Source organism: Bombina bombina, chromosome 8 (genome assembly GCF_027579735.1).
Source record: "Bombina bombina isolate aBomBom1 chromosome 8, aBomBom1.pri, whole genome shotgun sequence".
NCBI classification, from domain to species: Eukaryota; Metazoa; Chordata; class Amphibia; order Anura; family Bombinatoridae; genus Bombina; species Bombina bombina.
The window spans coordinates 63278538-63303623 of record NC_069506.1 but is presented as its reverse complement, the minus strand read 5'-3'; the positions used below and the strand labels follow the sequence as shown (position 1 = coordinate 63303623).

Sequence of the window (25086 nt, the reverse complement as noted above, 5' to 3'; positions counted from 1 at the left end):
AGTTGAACGTGAACTATCTAACCGATTACTTCAAGAGAAAAATGATTCCCCGTGGCTTCAGGGTCAGAAATTCGCCGACCATTGGCAGAAATCATAATGAGTTCTGCCAAAAGTGGTGCTACATAGCCAATAAGTGCTCATTTGATTGGATCCTCTTAGTTATAGAGGAGGTGAAACGCCTCAAAAAACAGGTAGCGGACGAGCTGCCAGCTGTAACTATAACTAAAGAAAGGATACTCAGAGACGACAATAGTGAGGACTGGCTTAATAAGCTCAGTACGCAACTTGACAAGTACAAAAAGGAGCTCATCAGTTTCAAGAACAAGAAATTAAACTCAGTAGAGATGGACTATAGAGAAAAAAATGTTTATCAATGGCTCTCTGGTAAACAAAACACCTATAGACGCAGAAGGCACGAGCGTAGACCAAACACCTTGGCCAATACACTAGACACAAGCGGAGGTGAGTCCAGCAGCTCTGACAATATCGTAGGAGCAATGAACAAACCACAATACAGTGATAGGGTTCTCACTAGATCTCAGCGAAGGCCTCCCTTGCTCTCAAAAAACGACGAGGGACAAGGGAAAAAGGACACAGGCCAGCAAATAGGAGAGGAGGTCAGTGGAAGAAAACCGCCAAGAAGTTGAATATGAGTGAGGGTGTCGTGATCAATATCAGTAGCCGACCACTGGACAATGATGAAGTCAGAATCCTGAGTAGAGGGCTGAGTTTTGTTCCTACACCCAAAACTAACGTGTTTGATTATTTAGTGGATGTACATAGACTCCAAAGAACTCTCAAACTGAAAGACTACTTCAAACACTCTCCACCAATCAGGCCCAGACCTGCACTGTCACGACCCTCTGAATTTGAGCCTAAAACCACCCATCCAACCATCAGAACTTTTACAAATATTTGTATCCGGGACATTGAGCAAGCCTGTAAGAACCAAACACCCCATCGTAACAACTTAAACAAACCAGAGCTGAGCGCCCTAGAGAGGCTCAAAAGAGATGACACTATCATCATACGTCCAGCGGATAAAGGTTGGGTGGTAGTAGTATTGGACTACACCTACTACAGGTCTGAACTACAGAGTCAATTAAATGACACTAATACCTATCAGCGGTTGACATTCAACCCCACTAAGGTCTATAAGAAGATGTTGGACAGCAGTCTACAGATGGCATCCAATAATGGATACATTGATGAGAACACTTTGGATTTTCTGACCGTAGACCATCCAAGGTGTCCTATTATATACACAATTCCGAAAATCCACAAGGACATCAAAACACCACCCGGACGACCTATAGTCTCCGCAGAGGGATCTCTATTCCAGAATCTATCCATCTACATTGATTTTCACCTTCAGTGTTTGGTCAAGAACACGGAGGTGTTCCTATTGGATTCCATCCAGCTGATACAAATGTTGCATAACAGAATATTTCCCACCGACTGCATCCTGGTGACTTTAGACGTTAATAGCCTATACACGGTTATTCCGCACAAATTGGGCATAGAGGCTGTCAGAAGATTTTTGGTATCCAGCACGGTGTGTGATGGCCCCCCTACTGAGGTCCTGTTGGACTGGCTCCTGATGTGTTTAACACACAACTATTTTCAATTTGAGGATGCATACTACCTGCAACTGATTGGGACTGCCATGGGATCCAGCATGGCGCCATCATATGCAAATCTTTTTATGGCACAGTTTGAAGACAAATTTATCTTCTTGGACCGTAACCCCAACGTCTTACTATATACATCGACGATTTATTTGTCATCTGGGGCGGCACTCATTTAGAACTAACACAATGGATACAGTACCTGAACGAGGCTGAACCTTCAATCATGTTTAAGAACAAGAGCAGTAATGAACAGATTGTGTATCTACAAATCATCTGACTTGTGTATCTACAAATCATCCACTGAGGCTGGGTGCAAGCTCAACACCACATTGTACTCCAAGCCTACGGATCGAAATACGCTCTTACAGAGTGATAGCTTCCATCCTATGCAACTGAAAACTGGGATTATCATATCCCAGTTTTTAAGAGTTATCCGTAATAACTCTGACCCAATCAAGCAAACCTTACAACTTAAGGAGATGAAGATGAAATTCCTTGAAAGGGGGTACAGTTTGAAAGTAGTTGAGTAGACAATGAATGAGGTCGCCACTTGGACCAGGCATCGCTCATCCAGAGGAAACCAAAAACTGATAACAACGATCAGCGATTGAACTTTGTCACCTCATTTAGTCCGCCCACGAAGAATATAGGGGACATTGTTCGTAGAAATTGGCACTTGATAAGGGATGACTACACATTGCCCTTTGCTGAATTGCCACCGCCTAGAATAGTACATAGAAGTGGTCATAGGTTAAAATCATTGCTGATGAAAACGGACCCCTGGCGGAGGCCACAAACCTGGCTAGCGAAAACCAAGCCAGGATGTTTTCAAAGTGGGAACTGTGTCACTTGCAATTCTCTACTAACTGGACAAAAGTTCCACCACCCACACTCGAACAAAACCTACCTGATAAGACACCGCCTTACATGTACCTCCCAATTTGTAGTCTACTTTCTGACATGCCTGTGTGGGAGGTATTATGTGGGTAAGACCACCACTACCTTTCAGGAAAGACTAGCAAATCACAAGAGTGTTATCAGAGCTGCACTCAAAGATGGTCTATCTGACCAACCAGTAGCACACCATTTTTTGGAACACAAACACTCTGTTTCCTCTCTTAAAGCCATGCTGATTGACACTGATTCCACCCAGAATGGGGGGCAACAGACATAAAGAACTTCTGTGCTGTGAAAGCCGATGGATATATAGGCTAAATACCCTCAGCCCTAATGGACTGAATGTACACTTGGATTATTCAGTGCTCTATTAATATTGTCACTATTGTTCATGCCTCATGTTTTAACATTGTTTTTATGTGATTTTTCTACTATCCCTTGTGATTGGGCTACCTGTGTATGACCTGTATGTACCACTATGTCCATTCCACTCCTAGGTGATAGCACCAGCGTTGTTCTATCTTTATGTCCCTTATACCCCATATGCACCTGTTCCTTGTACTATATATCTAGGTATGTGAATATGCCAATTGTAGGTGTTTACCCATGGGTTTACCAGTGGTTAATTGGGCATGTAGGCTGTCCTAAATCTTAAGCATACTATACTATTTACAGTTATACTCGAGTTGGTACTAGCTTGAGTGCCACCTATGACACCTTGTATCTTTAAGATAGTTGTGCTTTGATATCTGGAGTGGTTTCTATGGTACGGCCGCCTGTTTATTATTGGATGTTGTTTACATATGCCATAATAAGATTGTTTGCCCGCCGCTATTTCATATGCTTCTAGCTTCCTTTTGGACGATTGTGTATGGTTATTCACATTTAGCGATATACCCGCTAGTGCGTGTGTTGCCTTGCCAGGCTTCTCTTAGACCCAGCCGCTTGGGATTGTGTGTGCTCCAGTCTGTCATATGTGCCTAGATGCCCAAGATTGCTTTCACTTGCTTTTTGTGACAGCACCACACGTAGTATGGCGTTTACATCTTTTGTGTTTCATGCATGCGCATGTCCGGACTGTCAAATCCTGAGTGGGATATGATTATGTTCCAGCTGAGTCGGGTCGGCATTCCGACCCCCCCCCCCGTAATTGACCAATCATAGGTCAGGGATATAGGTTTAAATGGCTTCCGGTCTTAGCTATGAGTACACGATTTCCTCGGTTTGGTGAGCACGGCTGGATGCCGGTATGAGGTATGATAATCATAGGTTCATTACTAGTTTGACATAGAGGTTTATACTAAGAGTGATGGTTAAGCATTAAGTTGGGCATTATATTATATGTATTATGTGGCCCTGAGGTTTTTATCTGTCTGGTCCGTGCACATCGTAGCTATGTATAGGTCTTTCAGCTTACTTAAACTTAGCGTGTTCTTGAATTTGTTCAGTCGGTGTATATTCTACATATCCTTTGTGGCTAAAAAAAAAAATTACAAAAAAATGTTTTAAGTACTTATTATCAGCATAATAGGCGATTGGTCATGTTTGGCCAATGTAAACGTAGGTGGTTGTTTGCGCAGCTCTGTAAACGGGCTTATGCATTTAGAACACTGCACGAATGCAGTGAGTTAAGCACATTTTTTGCACTTAACTGGTCATATATTGGCCACTCGGTGTGTGTATATTACCATGGGTGTATATTGGGGTAGACATAAATGGATGTATATTTCCACTACAGTAGTCGTACTATATTGCAATGATAGTGGTTCTGTTTTAGTGTTTGTTTAGTGTTTGTTCAGTTGTGTAGCCTGACATCCAGCTAGGCTGGTCTTCTGGTTTATTTTGAATTCATGTTTATACACACGCACATATGTTGTTTGAGGTACCTGCCTATCCCCATACCTCTCTGTGTTGCAATCCTCTTTGGTCACTCTTGTTATAATCTGTGAATCTTACCTATGAGGGGTCAAGTTGCGCTTCTCATTTTAAGATGCAAAAATATTAGTATTGAGTACAAGCTTGGCTCATCTGATTTATAGTTCTATCCTCACGCATGTTCACCTATGTTTCAATTGTATGGTTATTTCTATGCTGGACACATCTATGTTTGTTGAGCGGGCCCAGTATTATTGGTGCTATCACATGGCAGGCTATGGCCATGGTTGTTATGTCATGCTAGATATCCTTGTTTGGGGTTTTGGGTTAGCCCCGGTTTTATTTGATTAGCATAAATATCTGGTGATGGGTGTATGTATTGTATTGTTGATCACATGTGGTTGCAAATATTGGTTGTTTTTTCTTTTATTCTACAGTTTTGATTCGTCTTGATGAAGGCTTCTGTGAAAGCCGAAACGTCGACCATTAACAAATGTTCCAACTAAGAACAATAAAAGAAAATCTTTTGCTGACACGCAATTATCACAAATCCTGAGAGTGCCCTTCATTCCTAAAATCTGTTTTGTGTATTTTTTGAGGATTGCACCCAGGTTCTGGATGATTTACCAAGGTCGGAGTGCTGGAACACCCGCTGTTTCAATTATATATATATCAGTGATTTTCAATCTTTTTTTGCCATGGCACACTTTTTTTACATTTAAAAATATCCTGCGACACACCACCATCCCAAAATTTTACAAAATCACACATTGTAGCCTAATACAGCATATATATATATATATATATATATATATATATATATATATATATATATACACACACACACACACACACACACTGTAATGTGCTGTCATTCGATGCCTTCTACAAACTATACATGACATATTGACATTCATTCACAAACAATCATAAATGATGCCTGATGAGCCTGTCACATACCTCCCAATATTTCAAAATTTTAAAGAGGGACACCCCCGCACTGGAAAAAGTCCTCCCCGCGCACCGGGAAAAGTGTTATCTGTGGAGCACCTCCCTCTTCCTCTCCAGTGAGTCTCCAGTCCTCCAGTCATGTTCCTTGTGCTGAGAAGGAACGTGAGTGACGTGACCTGGCTAGAACTGTTCTGGAGGAGGAGCAAAGCTGTGACAGCATGCATGGGGGATTGAAGTGTTGCGTGGTGCTGAGTGTAGAGCTGGCACTAGACACGTGTTGTGGTGGGTGGGGGTTCCTTCCAAGTGTGAACATGGTTCGGGGAGGCGAGCTGTCGCTGCGCAGTTACCCTCAGTCATCATCTCTCTCAAAATACGGCAGACTGTTGTCAGTCTGCCGCGGCACACCTGAGGATCTCTCATGGCACACTAGTGTGCCGCGGCACACTGGTTGAAAAACACTGATATATATATATTTAACTAAGGTTGTTTAATAATAATTTACTTAATTTAAAAACATATACCTTGCACTGCACAAAAATATGTAATATAATGACACTCTTCAACCATAAACATTTATCCTCAAATTAAACAAAATATGCATTTTTTTAAAAACCTTATTTCCATAAACCATTTCATGAATGAATGACTGGCTGGTGAATATCAACAAGTAAGCCAGACACTCTATTATGATCCCAACTTCTTAGATACTACATTTGATGATGTAAAGACAAAATCTCACCCCAGTTTTTAATACAATTTTAATATGCAGAGCCATAATTCATAAACATGCAATTTAACATTAATTTTTCAATAACTATTTTATATTGTAACCTTAAAGGGATACTGAACCCATATTTTTTTCTTTAATGATTCAGATAGAGCATGCAATTTTAAGCAACTTTATAATTTACTCCTATTATCAAATTTTCTTCCTTCTCTTGGTATGTTTATTTGAAAAAGCAGGAATGTAAGCTTAGAAGACAGCCCATTTTTTACATTTAGCCACCAATCAGCAAACGCTACCCAGTTGCTGAACCAAAAATGGGCCGACTCGTTAGCTTATATTTCTGCTTTTTCACATAAAGATACCAAGAGAACAAAGAAAAAATTATAAGTTATAAAAGTTAGAAAGTTGTTTAAAATTGTGTTTTTTTCTTTGGTTTCAGTATCCCTTTAACCTCAAATATTTTCGCCTTAGAAAAGTATTCCACTTTACATTATTATTTTTTTCTATAGTGGAAATGAAGAAAATTAAACTAACAGTCACACAATTTAGAATAGAGTACTCAGTGCTATATCTTATGTTTAAAGTGACAGTCAAGTCAAAATTAAACTTTCATGATGCAGATAGGGCATGTAATTTTAAACAACTTTCCAATTTACTTTTATCATTAAATTTGCTTTGTTCTTTTGATATTCTTTGTTGAAATCTAAAACTAGGTAGGCTCATAAACTGATTTCTAAGCCGTTTCAACCGCCTCTTATCTGAATGCATTTTGACAGTTTTTCACAGTTAGACAGTGGAAGTTCATGTGTGTCATATAGATAACAAAATGCTCACTCCCATGGATTTATTAATGAGTCATCACTGATTAGCTAAAATGCATTTCTGTAAAAAGAACTGGAATAAGGGGGCAGTCTGCAGAGGCTTAGATACACGGTAATCACAGAGATAAAAATTATATTAATATAACAGTGTTGGTTATGCAAAACTGGGGAATGGGTAATGAAGGGATTGTCTATCTTTTTAAACTAAAAAAATTATAAAGTAGACTGTCCCTTTAAGTATCATTTAAACAACTTTGTTATCTCTTCAACACTTTTTCAAAAGTAATGCACAGTGTATTTCTTATCTGGCTTCCATATTGTTTAGACACTGTAGAACATTTTTATGATAATTTGAAATAGTGGATGAGTAAAATATTTCTAAAATTAATACATAATGCATACATTTTTTATAATTTACAAAGGGACATGAAACCCGACATTTTCCTTTCTTTGTTCAGATAGAACATACAATACAATTTTAAACAACTTTCCAATTTACAGCTGGCCCTCGGTTTGCAACGATTCAATTTGCGCCGTTTCAGAATAACGCACTTTTTTCAGTCATGTGATTTCTATTGAAAAGCACTGAGGAGCAGTGCATTGATTAAAAAAGGGCAGGCCAGTAGGTTGAGCTGTCCGCTTGTGTTGTAGCAAAGATATGCAAGCCAAGCAGGCTGAAATTAATCAGTGTAACCAGACCTGAGCTATCAAGCAGCTTTCAAAGGAACAAGATCTAGCAGCCACTTCCCTTTTATTTTCCTGCCCAGCTGCTTAAAGGTCAGGGTGCCTATAAATCAGTCCAGACTGGAATGCATAGAATAGCTGCTGACCCGATATTATCTAGCATGCTAACAATGCAGAGAACTGGTTGCAGAAAAAAATGCAAGTAAAATAATGTTTTTGTTCATAAAACTTAGTTTGAGGATACATTCTGTGTTGTGTGTTTTTTTTATTACGTTTATAATGCTGTTTAGCATTTAAAGTCTTCATTTCAAAGCTTTATAAATAATGTATTAGGTATTACTTATGTCAATTTTGAGAGGGGCCTAGAACCTAACTCCCTTACTTCCCATTGACTTACATTATAAACTGGGACTCAATTTACAATGGTTTCTATTTACAACCATTCCTTCTGGAACCTAACCCTGGCGTAAATTGAGGGCTAACTGTACTTTTATTATCAAATATGCATAATTTTCTTGGTATCCTTTGTGGCCAGACTACTGGGAACTAGCTGAACACATCCAGTGAACCAATGACAAGAAATATATATGGGTAGCCACCAATCAGCAGCTAGCACCTAGTATTGCACTACTGCTGCTGAGCCTACCTAGGTATGCTTTCCAACCAGGAATACCAAGAGAACAAAATAGAAGTAAATTGGAATGTTGTTTAAAAATGCATGCGCTATCTGAATCTTGAAAATGTAATCTTGACTTTACTGTCTCTTTAAGTAACGTTAAAAACATTCATAAACATGTTATATTCTTTCAATAGGATTAGATTGTGTTATTTTATCTGGTGTGCCTTTCCTACCTGTAGTTCTTTAACCCATGAGCAGTGCCAGTAGGAAAGCCCCGCCCACTTCACAAAAAATTCTCTCTCAGGAATGCCCTCCACAGGCTTTGGTGGTGGCATAAGTGGGTCAATCTCACCAGGTGGTACAGACGTAGGCGGGGGCGCTTCTCTCCAGACCCAATGTAGGATTCGCTGAACTTTTCCTTTTAAAGGGGGACACTGCAAATGAAAATAAAACAAATGCAATCAAATATTATTGACAGATATATTATTATAAAAGTTACATTTATAAAAAGTATACTGTATATAATATTGACTATAAAAAGAAAATATTCAAAGTGAGGCTGAACTTTATAATACAGTTCCAAATCCACAATTATTTAGAAATCCAGATTTTTACTTTTTTTATTATTATTATAAAATTATTAAAAATTAACATTTTCCCGACCAGTAAATCAGAATCTTCTCTGCCTGAAAAATCTATTACCTTTAGGATTATACTTCTGTGCTATCTTTCCCAATTTTCTTACTGTTTTTTTTTACCCCCTCTTAACTTACCTTCACATCATTATTACTCATTTCAGTCCTATTATCACATTCTTATTAATATATGTCTTGTCTTTACATTAGTTCTTACACTATTTCTTCACTTTCATTTTTCCTTATATCCCCACACACACACACACACACACGTCCCCCCTCATACTAGGGGTCATTACCACATATATGTATTATATTTATATACATCATTAGTTGTCATAGTATACATATCCATTTTACTTTATTACTGCAGGATTAAAAGTTAATAATGACAGTAACTATTTAATGAATATAGAAATAGTCATTCATTGTTTCAATGGGTACTAATAAACTCACTTTTCGCCTCTCCATAATTTTAATTGTTGTTGTATTTCGTCCAGAAATCAACTTTACCCAGCAGTGATTCAACCTACTCCCAGCTGATGAGTGGCAAAAATCACGAAACAGCTGTCCTGGGATTGGTCTGAATCACTGTACTAACCCTAGCTAATCTTAAAAGCTGTGTAATACGGCAATGCTATGGCGTAAAAGGAAGTCTGCCTTAAAAAGCAGGCTAAAAGTGAGTCATTGTGACCCTCATTTGCATATATTACCCAGAATCCTTTGCTGCATTGGAAACAATGTATCAGAGAGTTTATGTGGGAAAAGCAAGTCTTCTGACTTGTCTAGATTTTTAAATGGGTTACACAATTAGTTATTTTCTCTCTCTCTTTCTCTCTCTCTCTCTCTCTCTCTCTCTCTATATATATATATATTATATATATATATATATATATATGTGTAGCAAGGATGTGCACTCTCACTTCCAAATCTTCTGCCAGGGTGCTAGTGGATATGATAGAAATTTGAAGAAACTTGCACTCTCTGGTTCATTTCAAATATCTTTACTGTGATACAAAGTGTAACTTTTCAGGGATAATATATCCCCTTTCTCAGACGTCTGAGAAAAGGGATATATTATCCCCGAAACTTTGAAATGAGAGTGCAAGTTTCTTCAATTTTCTTTATAGATAGATATATATTTTACAAAAAGATTTTCATACATTTATACATATATATAGAAATATATATTTAAAAATAAGAAGAACAGTGTGATATATATACAGGGCTTGAAATGTTTAGTGGTCCACTAGTCCTGGACGACTTAGAAATTGCAGTGGACTACTTAGAAATTTGACTTTTTCCTACCTTTAACATTGAGTGGACTAGTAACTTTTTCCCTTGGGCTAGTAGCTTACCGTACATCGCGGGCACAACCATTCACCATTAGGGATTTCAGGCAAAGGTGGATTTAGACAGTGCAAATGATAAGAAGATGGACAAGTGTCACAGCACAGAAGCTCTCCGCCATCTTTACAAACACGGCAAAATTCCATGTGATCATCTTCTTCCTCTTCTTCTTCAACCCCTTCCTCTTCATCCTCTTCATCTTCTTTAGGCTCCCATTGAATGCCTTCTTTTTCCTACAAAATTTGAATCAATGGTGACATTTATTAATTATGTATTAATTATTTTCTAGGGCAGTAGTGTGCAGTTTCTGGTTGTAAAATGAATAACTTTATTAACAAATGGTCCTGAACTCAAACAAACATTGGAGTCTGAATCATACTGAGCATTATGACACCTTTTAAAAAATATTAACAGTAGATTTGTATAGTATTGCAAATTGGCTCAAAAGCAACATCTAATGACTGTCTTCATTAATGCTTTTAGGATGATTGATATCAAACAAAAAAAATATTAGCGGCCTAAACTTTCATTGGGAATACAAGATCAATCAGAAAGTGGTGTGAAAATGTTCATAGAGTTCGCTCCATAGTATGTATAATATACTATAAGACAATCAGGATATAAAACTGTGCCACCTTTTAAACCATATGTAAGGTAGATTGAAAAATGAACCATTCTCATGAAGTGGTAGGTCTATATCAAATTATCACTGACATACAGGGGTGGACTGATAAGCTGGGCAAATAGGACCTGGACCGAGGGCCCAGCATGTAGGGCGGGCCCACAAATGTAATCTCCATGGCTCCTGGTGAGCTGCTTAAGATGGGGCTGACAACTGCCCTATCAGTAACTAAGAGTGTGGGTTTAGTAAGGGCTTTGGTCCCAGAGTGCCTGGATGTGGGGTTTGTTGCTCCAGGGCCCTAGAGTAGGGGGCCCCTGTCTGGGATCTGTTGCTGTGAGGGCCATGGAGTGTAGTGTCTGGCCCTGGAGGTTGAGGGCCCTGTCTCTGGTGCTTGACATTGGAGGTCCTGGCCCTGGAGGTTGGTGGTCTGGTGGGTGCAGGTAGGCTACTATGTTCATTTGCATACATTTTGAATAAATGTGGGTCACTGTGGGACAGCAGGGGCCCTTCCCTAATTTTTGCCCAGGGCCCTGATTGGTCTCAGTCCACCCCTGCTGACATAGTTTATTTTCTAACTCTCTCCTGACAAAAATAACTTCATGGAATAATATGACTTTATTTATTAATTAACTAGCATATTAAAAAATGCTTTGGGATTGATTCAAGTCCTGTTACAAAAAAAACAAAATACAAATAAAATAAAATCAATCATTCTGGTTCCCTTTTTACAATAGCAAGTATTACAAGTCAGAGATTTTTTTACAGCCGTGTGGATATTATGGTGTAAACCGTACCAAAACGAACTGGTACTGTTGCTATGACAACATATAGTGAGTCATTAAACTTTGCTAGAATTCTTAGAAAAACACTGTAAAATATTGCAAAGACATATAAAATAAGAAATGGCAGTTTAAAAACCGAGCTATGCTGCCTAATACTAAAGTTGCCACAGGCAAAGAAATACTGTATATAACGACTCATATAATGAAAAAATATAAGATAAAAAAATAACAATACATTGCATCTCATTGTGACAAAACTGTGATTCAGCCAGTAAATGGGTTTTACAATTATCATAAAAAATACTGGAAGTTTTATAACATCTGGAGGCAATTAATTGTGTATTGTATTTTCTATGGGAGTCCTAAAACCTATTTACTGGCTGGTTTTTTTTTTTCTCCTCCAGGATTTGGAGATGCTATAGACACCAACATATGTTCTGTTATATAGTAGCTCAAACAACATGGTTGGAATCTACTCTAGGCATATATTTGTAAAATAAATATCTAATTATATGATCACAGGAATTCACCAACAGTTGCCTCCATGGTGATGAACACCTACGTTTGTTCATCTCCCAAAAATGTATCAGAAGTGATTTTTACCTTCTTTATACACAGGCCATCCATCTTCTAGAGCCTCACATCGTATTACTTTCAGAAAAGATTTAAATCTCTACATTTCTGTGTATTAAGGTTCCCTACAAGGCCTAGATCTGTATTTAAATGGAAATCTTCATTAGTAATTTTCACCCATAGGCTTTGAAGTTTCGATTAAAGCTAACTAACTTTAGCCTCAGATTTGAATAGTCCAAAACAAAATTCTTTAATTTTTTTTTTAAAATAAAAACTATATTCTGTGAGACCTGATAGATGATTGATTGGCTTAAGAAGCTTAGTGATGTCACTCAATTAAGCCACCAGCTAATTTAACCAGTTGGAAATACTTGTAATAAATAATGACATTATTGACATTAACTTTTTTAAGGGGGCATTCATAGAGGTAAAAAGTATTTTAATATAACAATGTTGGTTATGCAAAACTGGGCAATGGGTAATAAATGGATTATTTATCTTTTTAAACAATAAAAAATTTCAAGTAGAATGTCCCTTTAAGATATCTGAAGTTGAATAATTATTTAAGTATTAATTAATGACACAAGGGCTTAACCAGAAATTATATCTTATTATCTATCTCGTAGTTTGGCTCTTTAGAATGTTCTAAAACTTTCACTTCATTTATGAACAGTGGTCTATTTTTATTTCTCTTCTTTTATGTAAACAAAACGTAGAATATAATAAAGACAAGGGACCTGATTATCAAAAGCTCACCAGCATGGAGATAAATCACATATAAAATCTTTGGGTTCTATTTTTTAGTATTATGCAAATGTAGGCGTCTCTTCTTCACATTTAGAACCCAGCATAGTGAGATAAACAGTTCATAAGGCCATATTGTTTTCTTTCTGAAATTCTTTGAAGAACCTTATAGTACTGATGAGACTTCTTACATCATCTCACAAGAGAGGAGAGCTTAAAGGGACAGTCTACACCAGAATTTTTATTGTTTTAAAAGATAGATAATCCCTTTATTACCCATTCCCCAGTTTTGCATAACTAACACAGTTATAATAATATACTTTTAACCTCTGATTATCTTGTATCTAAGCCTCTGCAACTGCCCCTTTTTTCAGTTCTTTTGACAGACTTGCAGTCTAGCCAATCAGTGCCTGCTCCCAGATAACTTCTCGTGCACGAGCACAGTGTTATCTATATGAAATATGTGAACTAACACCCTCTAGTGGTGAAAAAATGTTAAAATGCAATCTGAAAGAGGTGGGATTCAAGGTCTAATAAATTAGCATATGAACCTCCTAGGTTAAGCTTTCAACTAAGAATGCCAAGAGAACAAAGCAAAATTGGTGATAAAAGTAAATTGGAAAATTGTTTAAAATGACATGCTCTATCTGAATCATGAAAGTTTATGTTTGGCCTAGACTGTCCCTTTAAGATCATTAGAGGCCTTAGATAAAAACTGATGATGACAGTGGGATATGGAAACATGGTGAATTTTTCTACATATCATGTAAACGTTTCAGCTCAGGTAAAACCTGGCTTAGGTAGAGTCAGCTGGCCAATACCAAGGTTATTGCGCTAGCAAAGCAACATGGTTAATGCCAGTGTTCACATTATATCAGTATTTTATTTAACCAAAACCATGGTCATCTATTTAGCAAGTTGGGAAGGTGGTGATTGTAGGTCTCAGAGTATATGTGGGTACCACTGCTATCCATTATGGGATAAATTACAAGTGGAGCGGGTATTTAGCTATTTTGCTCAAGTGCCGACACCACCAGAAATAAAGTTTTTGAGCGTGCAGGTTTGAGCTTGTAATACTAGTTGAAAATAAAAATTTTGTGCACAAGCAAAACACGAAAGCGCGTAAACTATAGGACTTTGGCTATCAAGGACCGTAACAACTTCTGCCCTATAGACTTCAATGGAGCACGCTTTTAAAAAAAAAAAAAAAAAAACTAACACTTATCTCTTGCGCAATAAACCGACACCCACAGTGCTATACCCCGACAGGAAGTTATTAATATTTCACCTACCATGTTATTCACATACAGGAACATGTTATTTTTATTTTAAATAAATATTTCTATACTAGTCCTAAAGCCCGTGTACTGTACATGGGTCATTTTCTACAGTGCAGCGGCCCCACCTGGCACTCCCTGCTAAGCTCACTGCGCCAGCCCAGTCCCCGCCATGCCCACTGCTGACCGGCCATGTTACCAGCCACGCCCCGTCACACCCTCTCCCGCCCACCCTCTCTGCTATCAGATCCTCACTGACTGATCCGTCTCTATGGCCAGGTAATGTTTGTACTAATGCCAGTCCCAACTTACATGAGAGCTTCGACAAACATACCTGGCATTTTATTATATAGGATATATCTTTATCTATCTATAAGCTGTATATATTCATAGATAGATATAGAGGTTTATCTATATATTTTTATTATTACACATTATCAGATAAATATAGAAATATTTATTTTAAATGAAAAATAACTTTTGTTTTCTAATTGAAGAGAATTGGAATGTGAAATATTTACAGTAAATACCAATAAAACACATTATTAAATATTAAAATTGAAATAAAAATATTTTTCATTTTCAAGGTATTTAAGTGGAAAGGGCTCCAAAAGTGTGGAGACAGAGCGAGGAAAGAGAGAGAGAGAGGAGGATTTAAACTAGTAGTATTGCAATAAAAAAACAGTCACTCCAATTAGTATGATACGAGGGTTACAATAGTAACAAGGATTACCATAATAGACGTCCTCTATCCATTGAGGCGGGGTTCACAGTGTGCAACTCTCATTACAGATTAACAACCGGGGGAGCAGCATGGATGTTAAACTGGTTATTGGTTGATGCACATCGATATGAAAGCAATTAGCACTCAGTGTTACCCGCCACACCTCAGCAAACTATGGTGACCCGAAATAGGATGTCCCAGAAGGGGCGGGTCGTGTGTGATAGGTTATGCATTAAAGCACTATCGTCAAAATGTGCCCGTCATTTTCTCGGTAAATCACGTATGATCGAAAAATTCCACAAAGAGCCAAACTAACTTAACAATTGTTATCGTACTAATTGAGGTGATTGTTTTTATCGCATACTACTTGTATGTCTGATCGATCGGGCCATGAGGTGAATGAAATTACCACACTTACATTTCACATTTGTTTTTTATTATAATTTTTAATTAACATGTGTTGTTTTGATTGTTAATGATCCTGAGCATCACTTTTGTACACAGACAGCTATGATTGGCTGCTTATCTTAAGGGGGGGCACACAGGCCTTTAAAAGTTTTGTTTGTTCACTAGCTGTTTGTCAGAGGAAGGGACAATACTTGGTCCCGAAACGTCACAATTTAATAAAGAATTTTTGTCACGGATGGCAGAAGACCAGTGAGTGCTTATTTCCACAGATTTGTGTATATATATATGTGTGTGTGTGTGTCTATTCTTGTGTATCTATGTGTTTATATATCTATATATGTATGAATATACATATATAAATACATAAATACACATGTATATTCATATGTAGATATATACACCCAATCAGCAAGCTCTACCCAGGGTTCTAAACCAAAAATGGGATGGCTCCTAAGCTTACATTTCTGCTTTTTCAAATGGATACCAAGAGAAAGAAGATAAACTGATAATAGGAATAATTTATAAAGTTGATTAAAATTGCATGATCCATCTGAACCATAAAAGAAAAAATTGGGTTTCATATCCCTTTAATTAGAAAAAGGGTAATTCACTGTTGCATTGTATCAAATCCTGCAAGAGACACTCCAGCCTCTCTGGGGGGCAGTGTAAGAAAACATCATGTGAAAACGGGGGGGGGGGTAAATTTAAAGGGACACTCAAGTCAAAATTAAACTTTCATTAGTCAGATAGAACACACAATTTTAAACAACTTTCCAATGTACTTCCATTAAAATGTTCACAGTCTTTTTGATTATGCAAATCTACTGTGTCGACTGGTCCTTTATTTAAGCAATATGTACTCTAACCTAAAAATATGATAACAAACAACCCTGCAACTTATTTAAACATTTTTTTAGCACTCAATGAACTTCTCTTCTAAAATATTAGTTATATGTAACCCAAAAACCAAATCACTTGAAAGTGATGCAGCATATCTAAAAATGACTAGAAAATATCACATGAATATCTCTATGTAAAGAAGGAACATATTTTATTTAAAATACCTTAGTAGCCACATTCCACTGTTAAATGGACATGAAGCATCCAATCGGGACCTGCAATTAGAGCGTTTATCTGTAATGTACAGACACAATTACTTTATTACCCTCCTTAGATTAATTTAAAGAAGTTAACTATGAAATCTCATTAGTTATGGTGAAATTTCATGAGATCACAATAAAGCACTGAGAACTATTGATGCCAATTGGCCGATTTGTTTTACACGATGCAAATGAGAGTAAAAAGAGAAGCTGAAGATAACTGTTTACAGAGCACTTACTCTGGTGAGGTGAGGAAACTTTGAGGTAAAATATTTTTCTTTGTACATAGAGATGTTCATTAGATATTTTCTAGTCAGATTTTTACATACTTGCTCAGGGGCGTATTTCAGCCTAGGCAAACAAGGCACTTGTCTAGGCAGGCAGATTTTGGGGGGCAGTACTTTTTGTGTGTCACTACACACATACACACACTACACTAAACATGCACACTGCATTACACACACACTCAACACTACACACACTCTCGCCAAATACACGCAAACATACGTATATACACACGCAAACTTGAACATTAACATTTACTTTGGAAATGCCATGAAAAAGAGTTACGTTACACCCCCACCAAAAAATTGTATGGCCAAAAAAAACTAATACCTGGAGGTGTGGGGGCAGCAGAATTTTGAGTACCTAGGGCAGCATAAAACCTAAATACGCCACTGTACTTGCAGCATCACTTTCAAGTGCTTTAGCTTATAGGGAACCTTTCACTTTAAGCCTCCTTCTATAGCCAAAGCTTCAAATGTCAAAGAATAATTTGTATATTTCTTATTCATATCTATAACTCCTAATTTATACTGTAAGTATAGCACCATGCTGCTAAATGCCTTACACAGTGCGGGCAGCTCCACTTGCCCTCAGGGGCTTTCTCCAGTTCTGGATCCAGGCAGACAAGGTGATAGGCACGAGGGCATGTGTCACACAGAATAATCTCCCCTCCTTGCTGGCAAACCTCACAATAATCCTGATGGTCTGTTTCATATCCATCTCCTTCTTCAACTAGAAAACAATACAATAAATTAGATCAATATTTTAGTATTTCTTTCAACAGATACTCTCAATAGTACTTAAAGTGACACTAAACACCTTGCAATTTTGGTTGCCTTGCTAATATAATATATCAGCCAAGTCTAAACATTTTAATACAAATTAACTTCTTGTTTGCTGTAATTGTTTTAATATCAAACTCCACCTTTACCTTATTTGGTGGAGCTAATCTAGGACTGAGTCTGCAGACAATAAGGCTAGCCACAGTCATTATGTTAGTATCAACTAAAAACATTGTTTTGTGGTTGTTATCTGTATCAGTCAATTAAAGTGACGGTAAACCTTAACTAAACAAATGCCATGTATTTAATCTTTGCCATTAAAAAACGTATATGTCTACCTTTTTTTTTTTTTTTTAATCCATCCGTGAAAGGGTTAAATTAATGCTTATAGTAATGCTTCTATTGCAATGTTATGCCGGCTCACTTGGATGAAATCTTTTTTTATTTATAGCAATTCCAGTGCACATCCAATCAATGAGTGTGTCATATGACAATCTTGAAGCCCAGCCCATTTAAAGCCCTTAGAAAGCCTATGTAGAGAGTGAAAGGTCAGAAGGTAGTTAAGCGCTAAGAGCAAGGTTTGTGGGAGGATGTTATATATCTATAGATAAATCTATATATCGGTGTATATAGTGGATATAAAATCTAATACCTGGCTAGGTGATAAGTGCTGTGTACGTACCAGTATTTGGAAATAATTATATAAAGTGAATAAAAGATAAAGGAAGCAAGGAAAGTACAATTGTGGATACAATTTATTGTAAAATAGGTTTAAAACAATATATCTAAATATGTGACAGTTAAAAACTTTGTATCTAAAAGTATAGGGACGTCCTCCCTTATTAGTTACTGTTTAGTAACACTTAGTAAAAGAGATCAGATGGCCAGTGTAAAGTACTTGCGTTTAAATTGCTGTTAGCAACTGTGAGATGAAAATGTATCTCCTTAGATGTTCAGTAGAGATTTGAAGTAGCAAAGTCGGGTAGCGGCGCGTTGTATGCGGTTTGGCGTGGCGTTACCAGATGGTATTGATTTGCGCCTTTTTTTGTAGCGGTGTGACGTCACTAAAGCCGGTTGTGTGCGGCGTTTCTGTGGTAGCCACTATTCCGCAAAAATTTTTGTGGAAGTCTTGGGGGAGTAAACTGTGGAACTTGGCGGTCAAAATAAATGACTTGATGGTTAAAAGCAGTTTAGGGATGAAATGATCCTCAAATTGTGCTGACTGTGCGGTCGCGATGTAGCGACTAAAAGAGCAGTTTGTTCCCTTTGGTTGCTAGTAGCAACTGGCGGATCCTTTAATGTCGAAAACTTGGCGGTCGTTGAAAACGACTATTGAGGCAGGTGTGTCTTTGCGGTCATTAAAAATGACTAAGCGTCTAAAAAGTCTTAGAATGGCTTTGCGGTCACTTATAGTGACTGGGAGATCTTTGCGGTCGTTAGTAACGACTCTGATATCCTATATAAATGTGACCAGGCACAAGAACATAGGATAAACGTCCTCCAAATGTGTAGTATAGTGAAATAAACAAAGGCTAAAAAACAAATAGCACAGTGTCTCAGTCAACGCGTTTCGCCCGTGGGCTTTATCAAGACATGTTGTTCTGTGCTAACATGTGGGTATTTGAATACTAACATCCATTTTCATTGGTGAACTAATTAAACAATTAAAGGTGGAATATGTTGTTCATAGTAAATCAGACTTAAGGTGGAATTGTTCAGTAATAGTCAAACTTTCAACATATAGTACATACATTCAAAAAATGGCAAGATATATATCTAAAGTTGGTAGACGGCGTGTTTAGGTGTTGTTTTTTTAAAAAATAGATAAAAAAGGTGTCTAAAATGACAATGTATGTATATATTTATATATTAGACATGAGGAAGAATTAAGAATAGACACACATGTCTGCGAATAATCTGCTTATAAAAAAGGGGTAATGTCTAATTCAGAGTTCAGCCCTGTGGGGTGTAATGTGTCCATATTGTATATCATTTTGGCTTCTAATTTCAGTAGTTGGTTTTCTAAGTTGCCCCCTCTCCAGTTAAGTTTTACTTTTGCAAGGCCCCAAAATTTAAAGTGTTTCAGATTGTTGTTGTGACTTTCCCTGAAATGTGAGTACAAGTGTGTATCAAGATTCCCTCTGTCTATACAGGAGAGGTGTTCCCTAATTCTTTCACGGAGGGTCCTGGTAGTTTCTCCGATGTAATATTTTTTGCACGAACATTCAATGATATAAACCACTCCTTTATCCTGACATCTTATAGTGTCTTCTATTTTGAATTTAAAGTTATTAACCTCAATTTCTTTCTTTTTGCAACTGTATTTGCAAGAGCGGCACCCAAAGCATGGAAAAAAGCCAGATAGTTTTTTCCCTTCTAAGTTAATCTCATGGCTCTTTTTTGACAGGGGTTTTAGTTCACTTTGTGCCAGTTTATTCTTTAAATTTTGTGCTCTTCTGTAAATAATTTTAGGCTTTGTTGGTACTTTCTCTCCTATTATTGGGTCTGTTTGTACTAGGTGCCAATGTTTTGTTAGAATTTTCTTAATTAGGTTGCTGTTGTTATTGTAATTTGTAATAAATGATACATCTATTGTGTTTGATTGGTCTTCGTAGTTTAGGCTCGTTTTATCTTTATTCTTGTATGTGAGAAAGTGTTTTTCCTGTCTATTTTATCTACTTCTTCCTTTGCGAATGATAATTTTCTCGTCATACCCTCTTTCTCTAAATTTAGTTTCTAGAATGGTTATTTGTTTCTCCTAGTCTGTATGTCTCGAGCATTTCTTTTTATCCTTAATATAGCCCTTTAGGGATGTTATTCTTCCACCTTTCTAGATGACAACTGTTAAATGTACAAAATTGTTGGCGTCTACTTTCTTGAAATGTGTAGTGGTTACAATTTGATCATCTATTACTTCTATGTCAAGGTCGAGAAAGATGGCTTTGTTTTTACTGTATGTATATGTAAAGTTGATGTTTCTGTCATTTTTGTTCATATCATCACAGATCTCTATTAGTTCAGATTCTTCCCCTTTCCATATGAATATAATATCGTCTATATATCTTTTGTATAGTACAAGATTTGCACACAGTCTATGCTGAAGGAAAAAAGATTCCTCCCAGTTACCCATGAAGAGATTAGCATAGCTGGGTGCAAATCTTGTACCCATGGCAGTTCCAGTTTTTTGTAAGTAGAATTTCTCATTGAATGAGAAATAGTTCTGATTAAGAATAAATTGAATGCCCTCTAGTAAAAAGTCTCTCTGCTCTTTAGCCAATGTGTCATCTTTCTCCAAAAAAGTTTTCACAGCTTGGATACCAAATTCATGATTGATGATTGTATATAGCGACGTGACATCGCATGTCACTAATATGTAATTTGGTTCCCATTTTAAATTGTGTAATATTTGTAAAATTTCTGTTGTATCCTTTAAATAAGATGGTAATTTTTTAACATAAAACTGGAGAAACTCATCCAAATATTGGGATAGATTAGAGGTTAAAGAGTTTATCCCGGAGATAATAGGTCTTCCGGGAGGGTTTGTCAGGCTTTTATGTACCTTCGGTAGGTAATAGAATATTGGGATTTTGGTTTGTTTTGGTAACAGAAAGTTATATTCTTTATTGTTCAAGATATTCTTATTTTTAGCTGTATCTAGCATTTTGGATAGTTTGGATGTGAATTTTTTTGTCGGGTCTAGACTTAATATTTCATAGGTAGTGGTGTCTCCTAGTAGTCTGTGTGCCTCTTCGATGTATTGTGTCCTATTCATTATTACGACTCCTCCCCCCTTATCCGCAGGTTTAATGATTATGTTTGGGTCAGATTGGAGGTTTCTTAATACCTTTTTTTCTTTGAATGTCAAATTGTTATTGTATTTATTAGTGATGTTAGCTTTTTTTATATCTCTCTGTACCAATTTCTCAAACATTTCAAGATTCTTCCCTTTTTCATTGGTTGGGTAGAAGGTTGATTTAGGTTTTAGTTTGGAATGTTTGAACACCCCATTGTCATTCTGACTAGAATTGGTTTGTATGGGTTTTTGCCAATTCCTCTCTATCGGGTTTTTAAGGAAGTACCTTTTGAGGGTTAATTTTCTTACGTATTGACTTATATTGATGTGGGTATCGAATTTTATTTAGTGTTGTGGTTGGAGCAAAGTTTAACCCCAGATTAAGTTACTCTCTTTTCTTCTTCAGTCAGTGATTTATCACTTATATTAAAGATGCCACTTGTCGATACTACTTCACTCTTTTTGTGTCCCTTTCCCCTTTCTACCTCCTCTGGTGCCTCTCTTGTTCTTTTTCTTAAGGGTGGGTCTGTTTTGTGTTCTGTGTTTTTTGAAGTTCCTGGTGTTGGGTGGCTTATCCCTAAAAAATGATTATCATCATTTTGCTGACAATCTGAAATTTAATTGGTTCAAAACGATTGGAAGTTCCCACTCTCCAATCGTTATTTTGTCTATCTTTGTCGTATGTGTGTTGTGAGTGTTGTCTTCTGTAATTTTTGGTTCTTCCCCAATATTCAGTAGTGGGTTCATGATAGGACCTATGTTCATCATGGGTAGTCCCTATCCCTGTGATCTCTATTGTATTGTGTATTATTCCCTATATCTATTATTGCCTCTTTGTGTATAGTTCCCTTGATTGTAATGATAAGAATCATTGAATGATATGTGCCTGTTGTCCTCCCTCCATCTATCTCTATTGTAGTTTTGTGGGGTTTATGTTATAAGTAGGTCTATTGTAATATCCAGAATAAGGAATTATAGTGTTGTGGTTGTTTATTGTGAGGCCTATTATTTTGATCTTGATCTTGGTTTATAGGTAATTTTCTATATTTGCTGTAGACTGGTATTTTTATTTTTATCGTCCCCTGTGCGTCTTGTTTCTTTGTTTGTGTTATCATTACTATCAGTGGTGTCTAGGTTGTAGTCATCTTTATCTCTATTTAATTTTCTCCCATTTCACCTCCTGGAGTTCATTATTTAAATAGTTAAATTGTCACAATCTCCTTTTGTTTGTTTTTAAAATCTTGGTGATCTTTTTTGTCTAATAGTTTTATTTTAAGTGCAGTGTTGTTTTTTTTCTATAGTGTCCAGTGAAATTTCTCGTGATTTTTTTAAAATTGTTAGAAATGTCAGTGATGCTGTTTCTAGTGCCTCATCCCATTCATTTTGTAGTGTTACTATACAATTCGAATGTGCAGTTCTTTTTTAATCTTAAACCTATCGGTATGATTTTCATTGAAATGTATTTCTCTAAAAAAATTGAGTTCAGTTTTTTGTTTGAGCTCACTTGTTAAGTTTTTTTCTAATTCTATCATGATTGGTGTTTAAATCAAGGTGTTCAGTGTGTGTGTCATAATTTTCTTTTTCAGAAATTTCTTTGAGGGTTTTGTCCCCCTCCACTTAAAAATATCATCCTCCATTTCTTAAGCTGCTTATAATCAGGTGATAAAAACTCACCTTAGGAGGAAAAAATAGTGCAGTTAACAATTAGATTATAAGCGCTAGAGAAGAACAAACCGGCTTAACTACTGAATTCCCCTCCAGGAAAGCAAGAAATCGAGAGCAAAAGGTCAGAAGGTAGTTAAGCGCTAAGAGCAAGGTTGTGGGAGATGTTATATATCTTTAGATAAAACATATATATCGGTGTATATAGTGGATATAAAATCTAATACTGGTTAGGTGATATGTGCTGTGTACGTACCAGTATTTGGGAAATAAAATATAAAGTGAATAAAAGATAAAGGAAGCAAGGGAAAGTACAATTGTGGATACCATTTATTTAAAATAGGTTTAAAACAAATATATCTAATATGTGACAGTTAAAACAATTTGTATCTAAAAGTATAGGGTCAGTACTCCCTTATTCGTTACTGTTTAGTAACACTAGTAAAAGAGATCAGATGGCAGTGTAAAGTACTTGCGTTTTAAATTGCTGTTAGAAACTGTGAGATGAAAATGTCTCTCCTTAGATGTTCAGTAGAGATTTGAAGTAGCAGTCGGGTAGCGGCCCGCGTTGTATGCGGTTTGGCGTGGCGTTACCAGATGGTATTGATTTGCGCCTTTTTTGTAGCGGTGTGACGTCACTAAAGCCGGTTGTGTGCGGCGTTTTGTGGTTGCCCCTATTCCGCAAAAAATTTTGTGGAAGTCTTGGGGGAGTAAACTGTGGAAACTTGGCGGTCAAAATAAATGACTTGATGGTTAAAAGCAGTTTAGGGATGAATGATCCTCAAATTGTGCTGACTGTGCGGGTCGCGACTGTAGCGACTAAAAGAGCAGTTTGTTCCCTTTGGTTGCTAGTAGCAACTGGCGGATCCTTTAATGTCGAAAACTTGGCGGTCGTTGAAAACGACTATTGAGGCATGGTGTGTCTTTGCGGTCATTAAAAATGACTAAGCGTCTAAAAAGTCTTAGAATGGCTTTGCGGTCACTTTATAGTGACCTGGGAGATCTTTGCGGTCGTTAGTAACGACTCTGAATTCCTATATAAATGTGACCAGGCACAAGAACATAGGATACAACGTCTCCAAATGTGTAGTATAGTGAAATAAACAAAGGCTAAAAAACAAATAGCACCAGTGTCTCAGTCAACGCGTTTCGCCCGTGGGCTTTATCAAGGACATGTTGTTCTGTGCTAACATGTGGGTATTTGAATACTAACATCCATTTTCATTGGTGAACTAATTAAACAATTAAAGGGTGGAATATGTTGGTCATAGTAAATCAGACTTAAAGGTGGAATTGTTCAGTAATAGTCAAACTTTCAACATATAGTACATACATTCAAAAAATGGCAAGATATATATCTAAAGTTGGTAGAGGCGTGTTTAGGTGTTGTTTTTTTAAAAAAATAGATAAAAAAGGTGTCTAAAATGACAATGTATGTATATATTTATATATTAGACATGAGGAAGAATTAAGAATAGACACACATGTCTGCGAATATCTGCTTATAAAAAAGGGGTAATGTCTAATTCAGAGTCTCAGCCCCTGTGGGGTGTAATGTGTCCATATTGTATATCATTTTGGCTTCTAATTTCAGTAGTTGGTTTTCTAAGTTGCCCCCTCTCCAGTTAAGTTTTACCTTTTGCAAGGCCCAAAATTTAAAGTGTTTCAGATTGTTGTTGTGACTTTCCCTGAAATGTGAGTACAAGTGTGTATCAAGATTCCCTCTGTCTATACAGGAGAGGTGTTACCTCAATTCTTTCACGGAGGGTCCTGGTAGTTTACTCCGATGTAATATTTTTTGCACGAACATTCAATGATATAAACCACTCCTTTATCCTGACATCTTATAGTGTCTTCTATTTTGACATTTAAAGTTATTAACCTCTAATTTCTTTCTTTTTGCAACTGTATTTGCAAGAGCGGCACCCAAAGCATGGAAAAAAAGCCAGATAGTTTTTTTCCTTCTAAGTTAATCTCATGGCTCTTTTTGACAGGGGTTTTAGTTCACTTTGTGCCAGTTTATTCTTTAAAGTTTTTTCTTTTAAATTTTGTGCTCTTCTGTAATATATTTTTTAGGCTTTGTTGAAAAAATATTACCATCTTATTTAAGGATAAAACAGAAATTTTACTAAATATACACAATT

General features: G+C 36.8%; 1 protein-coding gene across 1 annotated transcript in view; it reads right to left on the bottom strand.

Moving 5' to 3' along the window:
* The window catches only part of CHD5 (chromodomain helicase DNA binding protein 5), a 584561-nt gene that overhangs the window by 249729 nt on the left and 309746 nt on the right, over window positions 1–25086 (bottom strand). The window contains exons 10-11 of the mRNA XM_053690398.1: window positions 10199–10423; window positions 8439–8639 (exon numbers count right to left, since the gene is read on the bottom strand). Coding sequence (XP_053546373.1) covers window positions 8439–8639; window positions 10199–10423 — 426 coding nt within the window. The remainder of the gene's footprint in view (window positions 1–8438; window positions 8640–10198; window positions 10424–25086) is intronic.